At 36.3% G+C, this 15368-nt stretch overlaps 1 protein-coding gene across 1 annotated transcript; it reads right to left on the bottom strand.

The window, feature by feature from the left end:
* Positions 1–564: 564 nt before the first annotated feature.
* Positions 565–14508, bottom strand: LOC103021581 (lipoprotein lipase). Its single transcript, XM_049478859.1, has 10 exons — positions 14300–14508; positions 10163–10338; positions 9135–9314; positions 8932–9040; positions 7452–7685; positions 6374–6616; positions 4895–5015; positions 4588–4764; positions 3731–3838; positions 565–2262 (listed from the first exon to the last, which is right to left on the bottom strand). The coding sequence occupies exons 1-10, from the start codon at positions 14388–14390 to the stop codon at positions 2112–2114; spliced, it is 1590 nt and encodes a 529-aa protein (XP_049334816.1). The 5' UTR covers positions 14391–14508; the 3' UTR covers positions 565–2111.
* Between the last annotated feature and the right edge of the window lie 860 nt (positions 14509–15368).

Raw genomic sequence — 15368 nt, 5'->3', positions numbered from 1 at the left:
AGTTCAGAAATCAATATTTGGTGGAATAACCCTGGTTTTTAATTACAGTTTTCATGCATCTTGGCATGTTCTCCTCCACCAATCTTACACACTGCTTTTGGATAACTTTATGCCACTCCCGGTGCAAAAATTCAAGCAGTTCAGCTGGTTTTGATGAATGTGATCATTCATCTTCCTCTTAATTATATTCCAGAGGTTTAACATTTTTGGTAAAATGTAAAAAACTTTTAGAAGTCTCTTATTTTTAACTTTGTAAATATACATTTCAACCATAAAAATGCTTTTCAATTTAGAAATTCTCTATTTGGGTAATTTTATGTGAGGTTATGAAATTGTTTCATAACCTCACATAAATTTTTTTATCTACAGTTTACACTGATTTACAATTAACCTCTTGTGATATCAAGTCATTTCACATTAGGATATGGAAACTGGAATTTAGACAATATTTTTCAAGAAAATTTACATTTATTCATAAAATCTATACTATGTTAAACATTATTTACAGTTCTAACGCGTATAAGATTGACCTCTGTTTTGTCAAAGAAAGACAGAATTCCATAATTCATGAAGAACACTCGTTTGGAGTACAAATATATATATTACAAATATATTACACACAGAAGCAAATCATATTTTTCATGGAAGCTACAGTGGGGAATACAGCGTTCTATAATAGAGACAGCACTAATTTAGGTTCACATTTATGTGCGTAAAAAATGTACAGCATTATGTTTGTATCTTCAAACAGTCTCAACTTTCCACACAGAATTACTTCAGTTTTAATTATGCGCTACATTGTGGAATGTGGAATGTTTTGACCGTACGATATGATGTGAATGATAAGGCAGTAGTAGCTACAACATATATTACAGTAATTATATAATAATTACAGTAGTAAATTGATATAGTCAATTTACGCAGTGTGCGATTTGGACAGTAAATTAACTCTATAAGATATGTAACATATTTTAGTTAAATAATATAATGTAACACAGTACTATACCTATAACAATCCTAAAGTCTATACTAAAGCTCCCATCAAGCTGAAGCTGTCATGCTGAATCCATATATGGTATATAAAAAACAGTTGCAACCAGAAGGAAGTGTCTGATTTAAATGCACTGTAATGGAAATGGTAAATAAAGGTTACCAGGTACAATTAGAACTAATATGGGGGAAATATCATCTTCATTGATGTTTCCCGTGTTTGTTTTGGTGGAGATGTCCAACAAATCAGTGTTAATCAGGGTAATTTACATGGCCAATTACCCAACCCACTCATTAGGACTCCCCCTATCACTAGTGACGCTCCCACACCAGGAGGGTGAAGACTAGCACATGCCTTGGTTCCAATACATCAGCTCACAGACGCCTTGTGCTGATCGACATCACCCTTTGGAGTGATAAGAGGAAAGAGCGCAATCTACCTACCCAACAAGTCATGGGATCGCAGTATGTTGTAATGATGGTTTAAGCACACCCACACCTGTTTAAGTTGCTGTTTGAGTTTGAGCAAGGCCTAATAGTGGGCACCAGATAAAAGGAATGTTCCTATTCCAAATTTTTGCAGGCATTTAACATTCCTAGATCCACAGTGTCACATGTATACCAGGAATACGTCGTAGAAGGCATTATTACCACCCACAGTAGACAGTGCAGTGTCCTAAGGCATATGGCAGGGGTCGTCAATTTTTCAAAGTTTCACTAGTGATGCTCCAACACCAGGAGGGTGAAGACTAGCACATGCCTCGGTTCCAATACATCAGCTCACAGACACCTTGTGCTGATCGACATCACCCTTTGGAGTGATGAGAGGAAAGAGCACAATCTACCTACCCAACAAGAGAGCAAGGCCAAACGTGCTCTCTCAGGGCTCCGGCAGCTGATGCACACACTGATTTCATCATTTATTGTTCCTGGTTCCTTCTGGGTGCAGCTATTTTTGTCTATCATAACACAGTTTGTTGCACATTTCAAGATTTCCTATTCAACATACCCATTTTGATCTCCTGATACTTCACTGAAGAAGTTAAAGTCTTTAATTTGATTGCAAACAGCATCAAAGTTCACAGCATTAATTATTGTAAATCACTAAACAGGATCAGGTCTCAGCTTGTGGCTTTCTTCGTGGTTGTTTCCACCCTCTTTTCTGTCGTCGCAACGTTAGTGGACTGCGTCACTGGCTGTTCGTTCTTTATATCTCCCGTTTCATTGGTGCCTTCCTTGAAGAAGCTGCCGTGCATTTTAAGTCGATGCAACCTGAAAAACAAAAAAACATTCGATGCAGAATGCATGTTTGCAGGGGTGTGGCTGGAGTTAACTAATGCCATGCAAAACCAGTCCATCATAGCTTGGTAACTGTCAGTTTATTGTGCGGTTTTAGTTCCAATTGTAGAGCTTGTTGCTACTTGCTCATTTATGTTTATATGTCTTTATAGCCCCACCTTAGGATTAATTTTCCAAAAACTGAACATTATAACTGCATAGAGACTTATCTGAGCCCTATCTGGACAAGATTAGTTTCTTAGAGGGATAAAACTCCTGCATCTATACTGCAATTAAAAAACAGGAGGAACAGCCAGTTTTTTGGCTTTCAGCGTTCAGTAGCTTCTCCTTTTCCACTCGCTGTTGTGTTTATGTGGATCTCCATGGAAATGTGTACCCAAAGTGAAATTACGGTGTGTGACAGTGGACAAATAGCTGTTTTATGTGCGTCCAGACAAGACTAAAATTACTGTACGACCATGGATTTCAGCTAAAAACAGTAGGTAATTCAGCCTGTAATTTTCTCAGGGATCGAAGAAAAACAAGTACATGGTCGTTCCAGACGGGAATAAAATTCCAGAGGACCCCCCATAAAAGAGAAAATTACACCAGGACCCCCTTAGAAACTAATCCCATCTGGATAGGGCTTTTAACCGGCATTAGCGCTGTCACGTCTGGTGCTGTAGGCGCTCCTGTTTCTCCTGCATCCAGCTCTAACGGAGGTTTTCAGTCTAACAACTACACTACTCAGAACGCAGCACACACTGACATCACACACACATCCACTGACGTGACACTTCACCTGCTTCCTCCAGGAAGCCCGGAGTACTGATTACCCCAGAGTATTTAAGGACACTCCACACACACACAGGTGCCGAGTATTACCTGGTTTCTACCACTTTACAAAGCGTTATTTTTCCCTGTACTTATTTTTCATGTATGACCTTGCTCTTTGTGTTTTCTACCTCTAATTGTGGATTTACTGTGTTTGACCTGGACTGTTTCATGTTTTTGATTTTTGGATTATCTCTGATGCTGGCTTCCTCGTGTATAAACTCTGGAATTTTTTCCCGTTTATGGTATGGTTTATTCCATAAGGCTTCTGTTTACCAGTGCTCTACTTTGTGTATGTACGGCTACTCTTTTACTGCCTAACGTGTGTCTGTATTCTGTGCACACTATGACAAGTCTCTATTTAAAGCAATGTATCGTACAGCAAAAGCATCACCATCTATAACCAAAAAATACCCTGTGACTAAGTAACCTTAAAAAAATTTAATCTGATGCATTATATTAGTTATTCCATTTAAAGTGGAATTGAAAGCTCAGTGTTTAGGGTTTGGGTTAATCAAAGGGTGTTTTTTTTTTTTTACATTTGAACAATAAATATGTCAGCTTTCAGAACCGATTCTAAGCTAATTTTGGAGAGAGCTTTATTTTCACTAATTTTGTAGTAATTTACCTGGCCTCTTTCTTGCTCTGTAGATTTTCATTGGATTTCACAAATACCACAGCATCACCACCCTGAATGAGGTACCCAAGCTCCACCTCTTTGGGACTGAAAATCACTCTGCAAGAAAAAATAAGATCAAACAAATAACACAGTTAAATATCAAGTCTCATTTGTAAAAGATGTATTGTCTGTAGTAATAGCATAACATGATGTATCAAAGGATACTAAGGAAACATGTTGAGTTGGTAGCTTTTCCGGCAGAGCTTCAGACAGTGTTTTCGTACTTGAACTGTCTGGTACATCACAGTAAACTGTCTGGCTTGTAGCTGCTGAATCTGACCACCACCATTCCCCCAGTCCCATTTCCACACCACAGGTTGCCAGGTATAAAACACAGTAGCATGTAAACAGTGTGCTACAGCCATGGAAATGGGCGAGCTGGCTACTTTTCTCCTAAACAGGTATTCAAACAGGTTTGCTTACCATAGCCTGGTAATATATCAACATCAATAGAATAGTAAAGATAGGCATTTCAAGTCATCGGTCATTTAAGTCATTGGTCTGTGTATAGATGGGTTCTCAGAGCAGATAGTATTTGAGATAGTTATATAGTTAAAGTGAATAGTGTAAGTAGTGTAACAGAAAAATACAACAGAAACCAAAAGTATTACTCTATATTAAGTAGTAACTCCAATTCCAGAGAGTGTATTTTTAGAGCAGTGGGTTTTTATAGGATAAAGGACTTAATGGAGGTGCATAAAGCGCATAAAGAGCTATACAAAATCTGCATGAGTTTGTTTATAATGGACAAACAATAAAGACATTGCTTAACAACATCAGTTTACAGAGTATAAAGTAATACTCACTTGGCTTGTGACTCTCCAGATTTAACTCTCATTCTGCGGATCATGAAGTGGTTTGCGCTGAAGAAGTTGGGCAGGTACGAGTCCGTCTCCCACTGGACCTTCAGCATCAGCAGTTCCCCTACATCCACATCAGAGGTCACCAGGAAGGAGATGGTTGTGTTGGTGATCATACTGGGCCTAGAGAAGAGCATGAGAGTTTATCACGTATGGCATGGACTGGTAAAAGTGTACAAATAGGTCTTAAGAACTGCTCTGTGATCTTGTTTCTAAGGAAAATGAGAAAAGAGCTAGTATATAATGCACTCACACAACTACAGGGATATCATCTCTCTCATCATGTGTTCCATACAGTGATATTTTCACAGGCTGGTTTTCCAGAGTCATGTTCTTCAGGCTGAAGAGATGCAGTTTGATCTGGTAATGGTAAACTGCATGGAGAAAGGAAAACTATTAATATTTTTACTATTATATTATGCTTTATATACATATATGCAGCTTTAATACAGCTTAAAAGAACCTTCACATAATGCAAAGGGTCAATTAAAGGTTTCTCCTGGATTAATATGTCCAAACCAATAATCCTTGGAAATCCCTTATTGTAAAGTCCATACCCAACAACCAACCCACTGTTTGTACACTGAAATGCCAAAAGTCATGGGATCGCAGTATGTTGTAATGTCGAAAGTTGATCTTGAAGTGTTCCCTCAGGAAAAGGTTTAAGAACGCCCACACCTGTATAAGTTGGGAGGTGTTATCTTGTCAGAGTTTAAGCGAGGCCTAAAAGTGGGCATCAGATAGATGGAATGTTCCAATCCCAATTAATTTTTATTTATTTTGCAAATAACTACACTGTAAATAAATGCACTGTAAATTTAATATTAAAGTCATTACAGCTATACACGAACTTATGTGGAATTATCCTGGGGAAAAAAATTGTTTTATACTTCAGATTATTCGAAGTAGCCACATTTACCCTGGAATAGTTTTCTCAGCATCTTGAAGGAGTTCCTGGTTCCTAAATCACCTCATGCAGTGGGTGGTAATGATTGTGGCTGGCGGCATCTGGCTAGAACTGTTCGTGCAAACAGACAAGCGTCTTGGGCAGAACTTCAGCACTGCATCCTCATTCTTTATAGATATATAGATAGCCTTTACCGTCCACAACTGGAAATTTGTTTTCAAATTAAGTTTAGTTTCTAAGGAACATGGGAAATGATACAACTTCCTGTCCCAAGGCATATGGCAGGGGTCAGCAACTAAGTTGGCCAGATATTTTCCAAGCCATTACGTGGCGGACTACAAAAAAAAAATCTGTTTAGGAAAATGAAGTGTAATGGGATGGAGTGCTACAGACTAGCAGCTCTCCAGCCCAGAGGGTTGTTGAACCCAATTGCAGAACAGTTGAATTCGAAGCAGATAAACCCAAGAAGAAAGTAAAAAATGTATAAATAACCACATCGCTTCTCACGCAGGATCGAACCTGTGTTGTCAGAGTCGTGGTCTAATACACTATCACTGCCCCGGCTAGTGAATTAGCACACGGATCAGAAAAAATGCCCTTATAAGGAGATAGGGAGCCCAAGAAGTCACGCCGAGCGCAACAGAGAGACAGGGGAGAAATGTAAGTAAAAGCTCGCCAGAGAAGCATTTTATTTTTTTCATTATCGTTCATTATAGTTCAAACAACCTCACAGGCCAGGTGTTTTATGCTTTTCTGGCCTGCAGGCCCTCTATTGCTAACCCCTGGCATGTGGCAAGGTATATTTCCAAATATTCTCAAACTCACCCTTAAAGGGCATCATCTCCCGCGTTTTGAGGTACATCTTGGTGCTCCTGGTTGAGCGGATCTTGTTGACGTTGTAGCCGACTTTGTTGCAGCGGTTCTTCCTGCAGCTCAGGCACATGCCCTTGTAGAAGGCCTCTTTGGAGTTGCAGCGGTAAGCCATGCTCTGCTGTTCCTGGTTTACCAGCGAGTCAATGAACAAGTGCACTGAGCGCTCATGAGAGCACTTCACTAACTGGTCCATGTCTGTCAGAAACACAACAGAATATAGAGGTCAGCATGTTTCATATATTTATTGAATAAAGAGTAAACAGAGTAAAGCGTAAACAAAAAACTCTGCAAAATAAAATAAGAGACCATTTAAAAATGATGAGATTCTTTGATTTTACCAAATTGACAACCTCTGGTATATAATTAAGAGGAAAATAGATAATCACAAGCCATCAAACTGAGCTGAACTGCTTGAATTTTAAATAAAGTTATCCAAAAGCAGTGTGTAAGACTGGTGGAGAGAGAAGAACATGCCAAGATGCATGAAAACTGTAAAAACCAGGGTTATTCCTCCAAATATTGATTTGTGAACTCTTAAAACTTTTCTTTGCATTAGGTCTAAAAGTTCTGCACCTTTTTGCATCATTTTCTGCAAATAACTACACTGTAAATAAATACACTTTCATTTTAAATTTAATATTAATTACATGAAATCTATACAGCAAAATATGTGGTATTATTCTATAAAAATGTTGTTTTATATTTTAGATTATTCGAAGTAGCCACATTTAGCCTGGAATAGTTTTCTCAGCATCTTGAAGGAGTTCCTGGTTCCTAAATCACCTCATATCACCATCTCAGTTCATCAGGTTTAGATCAGGGGATTAATGTGGAGGACAAACACTTATTTTTCTGTTTACTACATAATTCCATATGTGTCCCTTAATTGTTTGATGTCTTTAATATTGATCTACAATGTAGGAAATAAAATAAATAAAGAAATTAATAAAAATATTGAATGAGAAGGTGTGTCCAGACCTTTGAATGGAACTGTATATATAACACAGTCATAATAAGAACAGCTACATACTGAACAGGCCGTGGGTAGCGATCATCCTCATGGCGTTCTGAATGTTGCAGCCAGGCTGGAAAGTGCCCCCGTTGGGGTAAATGTCCACATGACCCACGGTTCTCTGGATTCCGATGCTCAGGTCTGGCGAGCCCCTGGTGTTGGTGTGAAGGACGTCCACGAATTTGGCATCATCTGGGGACAGCCGTTTCAGTGTGTCAGCATGTTCAAAGGTTGGGCCAGCTGGGTCAAGACCTACAGTTCAAGAGAGCAAAAAAAAAAATGGTGAAAGTAAGAAGAAAGGGTTTGTAGAAAACTGCAAATACCAAACTAAAATAAGTTTGTTCCTTAATATATTTGAATATTTTTTTCCTTAAAGAACCATTCAGGTGTGTGTTTCTTTTACTAAATGTTTTTTTAAAGACTCTCATACCTCAAATACTGTAACTCTTTTGGTATATTCTAGGAGGTATATTCTCTTTTGCCGCTCAGAGGTGAGTATTATCAGTAACCCGGCTAGCGCTGCTTAAGAAGCATTAGCATTAGCCGCTAACTGTGCTAAGCGCTAGCTCTTTTGCAATTTAATTGTAAGTATTATCAGCCTGTAGCCTGCTTCTAACCCTGCCTAACTCTGCTGGAGCAGCATTAGCATTAGCCGCTAACCACACTAAGTGATAGCTCTTTTGCCCTTCAGAGGTGAGTATTATCAGACTGTAGCCTGCTGCTAACCCCATCTAGCACTACCGGAGCAACATTAGTATTAGTTGCTAACCACGCTAAGTGATAGCTCTTTTGCCCTTCAGAGGTGAGTATTATCAGACTGTAGCCTGCTTCTAACCCTGCCTAACTCTACTGGAGCAGCATTAGCATTAGCCGCTAACCACACTAAGTGATAGCTCTTTTGCCCTTCAGAGGTGAGTATTACCCCTTATAATCCAGTGCACCTTATGTATGAAAATAGACCAGAAAATAGACATTTATTGATGGGGCTGCTTATATTCTGGTGCACCTTATAGTGTGAAAAATACGGTAGTAGTATTGGGACACCTGCTCATTCATTTTTTATCCTGCTTTTCACTGTTGGTTGTAGGTACTGCATCTACTGTACAGGGTCTTTTAGTCTTTTACAAGATTTAACAAGATTTTCCCCTAAAAGTATTGGATCTACCATCATTCACCACTATCAATTGCTATTAATCAGTGGGTACCAGAGTTATCTCTATTATCATTATTTAAAAATATGTTCTAAACAGCATCTAAAATGTTTCCTCAGTTGTTACAGAGGGGACAGTTTTACGTGACCCAAGTCATGTCCCTTGTTGCAGGACTGTACAGTATTTACAGAAAAGCCTATATGTACTGTAGTGGACGTACTGTATCTGACAGCAGCAGTGGGATATTTACTCAGAAAGATAAGCTATACATCCAGTGTGTAGCACAGTGAGTGCGTGCCTTATGACATGACTGTTAACTTAAATAAAGTTTAACTGAAGGTTCTGACCTGTGATTCTGTTGACTTTATTGTTGCTGAGATGCCCTGCGACGCCCGCTACGTGCGCTCCCAGACTGTACCCCAACACGTGCAGCTTCTCGAGTGGGTAATCTAGAGTCTTCACCGCAAAAAAAATTCAGAAACAAAACATAAAGGTTAAAATGTCATGTCTTTTAATGTATATAATAGGAATTTTGATGTAATCTGTATACCTCCAACCAGTTGATGAACTTGGCCACGTCTCTGCCCACCAGTCTGGTGTTTTCGGCTGAGGTGGGGTAATGATGGCTGGCTCGGTCCAGCCAGTCCACCACAATGATATTGGCACCGGGCTCACGCTCAAACAGGGCAGATACTAGCTTATGGATCCAGCTTTCAAACAGTCCAGCCACCTGCAAAAGTAATGAAGTGTGTCGTTACACCAATAATAAAGCTTTATTTCTATTTTGTGAGCAGAGGCATCAGTGCTTTTATAATAACACTGAACAAATAAAACCACCAGCATGTGATTTCTGCCAATTTAATCTTTGTTATGATTTAACCCCACAGTTTAAATAAGATGTGCTGTTGATCAGTACTTAAGAAATCGAAAAGGAAGGGGTGGATCCAGTGGTCTAAAGCACAGCCATTATAATCGGGAGATTGCTGGTTCGAATCCTGCTCATGCAGCTTAACATCAGCGGGCCTTGCTCTCTTTGGGTCAGTTGGTTGGCACAAGGCATCTGTGAGCTGATGTATCATAACCAACAGATCCATCTGTGAGGCACCATGTGACCTGATGTCACATCACTTAATTTCTGCATACAATATTACCTTATTACAATTACTTAATTTATACAATATTACCCAAACAATTATGATGCATAATATATTATAATTCCTGAAATTTAAATACTTTTAGTTTACTTATTTACTCGATGTAACATTTAAGTCTTGAAACTGAGTTAACGTTACTTAAATTTATCTGAAATTTAAAAAAGCAAATGCAGAAAGTTGCGACACTTTTTTTGAGTAAATTTTACTCTTCATTTTTTTCAGTGTACAGTATCTGAATCATTTTATATAGACCAATTCAAGTGATCTAGCAAACCACACCTGTTGAAATTCAAGCCATGAATTATTGTTCAGCATCTTTAGCATTGCCTTATCGACCATTATTTTCCATTTACAGTTTTGAGGCACATTAAACATCCACACCAGGCCTTCATCTAGAGTACTGTGCTGTCTGTGCACAACTCACCGACCAGCCATGGATCACCAGAAAGGTCTGGGAGTCGTTCTTAAAGCCGCAGTCTGAAACCGTCTGTCCGTCCCCGGCCACGAGGTAGCACACGTCCTCGTCTGGAAACTCAGTGTGTCGCAACGAGAACTTGGACTGAATGTCGCTGTAGTCTTCAATCCAGCTGGTAGTGTTACCTAATAAAGTAATAAAACATGCCCTTAGCTAATAAGACACTTGTTAGTCTCTGGCTGACCTGAATGACCCCTCTTTGCAGTTGAACTGTCACAACCCCATCACAATAAAGTGACCACAGTATGGATGAGGCCCTGATGATTGGTGCCTCAGCTTGACCTGAATGCACAACTGACCGTGAGGTAAAGACCAAAAAACATGCCTAGGAACAGTGTAATAGTTGGGTTAATAATAGGGGGCCTTTGCGGTCAGTGGAAAAATGGAGCATTAGGGCATGTAGCTAATGACACTTCAAAGGCAGGCGATGTTTATTGATTATGATTTATTGTTCGGTATATGCAGTATATGTCCTCTGTAAAATTTGTGGACCTCAATTTTGCCCATTGTGTGTATTAGCTAAGATCACCATTTTTGTTAATAAGCTGGTCTGCTTCCTGATGAAAAATAAAATATTTAATTGTACTTAAAATATATTGAGAACAGTCAAAGTATTTAAGTACAGATGTATGTACTTACTTAAAATATATTAAATATTATGCTTTCATCAAATCCATCAAATGTTTGAAAGTAAACTTCGATCATACTTTTTAAAAAGTACAGTATAATGTATTTTAAATAAATAGACTACTATGAAGTACACTTTTAGTTTAATGTAATTCATATACTTCTAAAATACTTCATACTTAGCAAAGTGTGTTAAAAACAACTGTTACAGTAGTTCACTTAAAGTGCAATGTATCATGTAACTTTTTAGAAAGTAAATTAAATTATTACTACTAATTAAAGTAGTTAAATTAAAGTAAATTTGTAACATGCTAAAAAATGTAGTACAGTATATTAAAATATATGTTTATACCCAACAACGTATACTAGAAGACAGCTGCTTACAAAAGACAGGAAGAAGAAGCATATTTGTACTGTAAATATATAAAATATAATATATTATAAAATTTACACACAATAAAATTTGTGTGTAAATATATTTAACATCAATTCTTAGTACATTTCTAATATACCTGGTGTATAATAAAAGTAATACAGTTGTAATACTCATTAAATGTATTATAATTTTACTGTAAGCATTTTTAAAATATGGGGTTTCATACATGAAGTAGTTTAAATGTTTAAATGTTACTTAAAATAGTTCCATTTTAGCACAATTCAAATAAGACTTTTGTACTATTTTAATACAATTAAAGTATAATAAGTACAAAAAAAGTAGTTCCATTTCAGCACTCTTTAAATATACTGATTAATAATAAAGTAGCTACAAGTACACTTTAGTGCACTATAGCATAACAATGCTTTGTATATTTTAATCTACCTTTTTCACTAGGGTGCTGTTTTTAATTTTTGTTTCATGTCTAAATATTCGTAATAATTAAAAGTTCACTCCTCTTTTCTAAGAATTTTCTATTACATTGTAAGCTGTAAAAGCCGGTCACCACTCAAAAACATACCGAATACTGGTAATCTAGCTGGTTAAGCAGCTCTTGACCAGTATAACACATGTTGTATTTTATTCAGGTCAGGTTTGATGTTGCTGGTCACATTGGTCTTGGTCTGTTTGTCCAGCTTGGTCAGGGTGATTATGCTTGTTAGACCAGCTGATCCATCAAACATCAAAAACAAACAATAACATAGACTGTACTGGTCAAGAGCTAATCTGCTCAACAATCTTAAGCTTATCTTAATTTTTCAGCAGGGATTATATCAATACTACAATAACATCGTTTTAAAATCATGTGTGAAAAATAACATTTAAATAACATTTATTGCTGTTATTAGAACTATATACAGTAACACGTTCAACTTTTATTTTATTTATATTTTGTTAATTTAAGTTACTTATATTTTTACTGAATATTCATAGACATAAATGCTCTTTGAAAGTGTAGGTGTGGTTGCTTTATTATGCTAATACATTGTTACTAAATCAGTGCTAAAATAAATATAAACTGTTCTTAAAATGACAATAATATAATTTATCTCTACACCACAATTATCTCTAGGTAAATGAAGATATATTTATATATAGTTATTTTGGCAATTTTTCTTTCTCTCTTTATATATGTATATATAGATGCAGATATACTCATGTTTTATTACTGTTAGCTAAGCTAATTAGGCTATTGGTGTATTGTACAATATACTGTAAGTAAGCTGCCATGTTGACTATTAAGGACATTTTATATATTTAACATTTAAATTATTCTATTAATTATTTACCTTATTTTATTATATTGTCATTTTATCAGTCTTGTGATAAAACATGAAAATCTTAAAATGACAATAGCATAATGTATTACAATTATATGTAGGTACATATACAGTATGGTCAAGAAATATATTTATAGTTATTATAACAAGCCTACAAAAGGTAGCTTTAACTACTTAAATACTTTACCTAAATACCTAAGCCATGTTTTGCCATTAGAGTTTCTACATATACAGCTACAGATATACTTGTAGTGTTTTATAACTGTAAGCCAGGCCTGTCACAGTTATTAAGTTATTGGCTATTGGTTATGTGAGCCAGACTTTGTTTAAAACAGCTGTTTTATTTTATTTATATTTTATCTATGTTGGAGACGTATTTATTTTATTTTTTTATATTGCAATTCCAGTGTCTGATTCATATACTCATCATTTATTATTTGCATTATTATGCATTATTATATTGTCACTATATCAGTGCTGTGATAAAATAATTTTTAAATTATTATTTTATTTTTTAAACAATATAAAAACAATATATTGTCAAAAGAAATAGGTTAAATTATTGTCTTATTGTGAGAGGTCTGAAAAAGTAGGGTATCTAGTTACTGTACTGGCAATAAAAAATAAGCTATTTTATAACCATAAGTGCTTCCTAAACAAATACTGTGCCAGTCAAAGGTTTGGACACACCTTCTCCTTCAGTGTTTTTCTTTATTTCCTTATTTAATTTACTTTCTACATAGTAAATTAATATTAAAGAGATTAATCAACTAAGGGACACATATGGAATTGCATAGTAAATAGTAATAAAAGTGCTCATCCTCCACATTAATCCCCTGATCTAAACCTGATGAACTGAGATGGTGATTTGAGGTGATTTAATTGGGATGAGCTGAAGCTTCACAGCGTGAAGGAAAAGCAGCAGCTATTGTTCAGCACCTCCAGGAACTCCTTCCTTCAAGACGCTGAGAAAACTGTTCAGGTGACTCTCCCTCATGAAGACACTGAGATTAAAATACCACTTTTTTCTGTTCCTGTATAGTTTTGATATCTTCAATATTAAATATATTTACAATTAAAAAAAAACATATAAAAAAGACAGAAAAAGAAATTAAGTGAGAAAAGATGTGCCTAAACCTTTGTCTGGAACGATATGCTCATGTTTTATAAACTGGGTACCACTTTAAAATAAGACTACCTTTATAAAGGGTTTATAAATGGTTTACAATTAGTTTATTAATGGTTACTAATTAGGTTGTAAATGCCTTAAAAATCAGTAATAATCAGTTATAACACATAATTAGAAAGGGCAACAGTATAGATGGCTGTGGGTTCACTATTTGGCAAACAACAGGTCATTGTTGCCCTTTCTATGTATGTGTTATAAATGATTATTAATGATTTTTAAGGCATTTACAACCCAATTAGTAACTATTAATAAACTAATTGTAAACCATTTATAAACCATTTATAAAGGTAGTCTTATTTTAAAGTGGTACCTATAACTGTTATCCTATATTACTCCTGTATTTTTTAGGTTTAATGTGTTTATTATTTAATAAAAACTTGAATAAACCCGTGTTTTTAGGCAGTTTTTAATGTTATTCTATCTTTTAAAGTTAGAAAGAGATGCTGGAATAAATGACGGAAGCTGGCTGATCATTATCCCTCATCATTAGCATCTGAATACTCTGAGGCCTGAACTGCAGCTACACAGGGTTTAATAAGGATGGAGAAACTTACTGTCAGCAGGTGTCTGAGTGGGATTAGACTGGGAGTCGCAGGAAACCAAGGAAATTCCAATGAGCAGCAGCCAGATTCCTGCTTTTCCCATAGTACAGAGTGAGAATGTGGTAATTAATGAAGTTTCCAATTAAAGTTAAAGCTCAGTAAAGCTGCAGTAAATCAAAACCCAGCTGAAGCCTCACCCTCCTCCTAAATCCTACTGAAGAACCTGCTGCTGCTGCTCTGCTGCTTTATACCCAGCAGAGCCTCCAGCTCGCTTCCTATTGGACAAAATCTGGAGGCGTGTCTAAATAAGCATCCCATACAGAAAAGCTCCTCTAACACTCAGCCAGCAAACTGCCAATCACAGAGACAGAAGCACAAGCAACAACAAACAGGGTGTGTTCAGGTCATGTTTATAATAAAATAAGGTATGAAGTTATAGATTGAATTATTCTTTAATTATCCATTTTATTAGTGCAAAGTTTGCAGTACTGTTCAAAAGTTTAAGAACATATGAAACATATTTAGCGCATGTATATAAACTATAAACAACATTTAAACACATTTCAAAGTAAAAATAATAATAATAATAAAATGCTTTCAATAAAAACATCTTCAAGAAATAAGGCAAGGAAAGACAAGTTTATTTATATAGTACCTTTCATAAACAGAAGCAATGCAAAGTGCTTTACACAAAGATTTAAGACTCAATGCAGAAACAGTTTTTAAAAAAAAGTGTCAGAGTATGCAAAGCAAGGAGACGAGGAGGTGGACGCAAATGCAAGTGTGTAAATTTAATAAACAGAAAACAGACAACAAACCAGGAAATAAAATGTTAAAAACAAAACAACATAAACACGAGGCATACACAGACTAGAACCTAAGAAAAAACAACAGTCTAACAGATGTAAAGATGTACAACAACTGACAAGGGAACACAGAAACAAACAGGCTATAGAGTATATATATATATATACGGAAATAGACAGGAAACACCTGGGGACAGGTAATGATGAGGAGGAGTTACCAATGAGGAACACACAAGGCCACGTGCAGGAGAGCACATGGGAAAGGAATGGAGGAG

This window comes from Astyanax mexicanus, chromosome 4 (assembly GCF_023375975.1).
Source record: "Astyanax mexicanus isolate ESR-SI-001 chromosome 4, AstMex3_surface, whole genome shotgun sequence".
NCBI lineage: Eukaryota > Metazoa > Chordata > Actinopteri > Characiformes > Acestrorhamphidae > Astyanax > Astyanax mexicanus.
The sequence above is the reverse complement of the archived record's forward strand: the minus strand, read 5'-3'. Positions and strand labels throughout refer to the sequence as shown.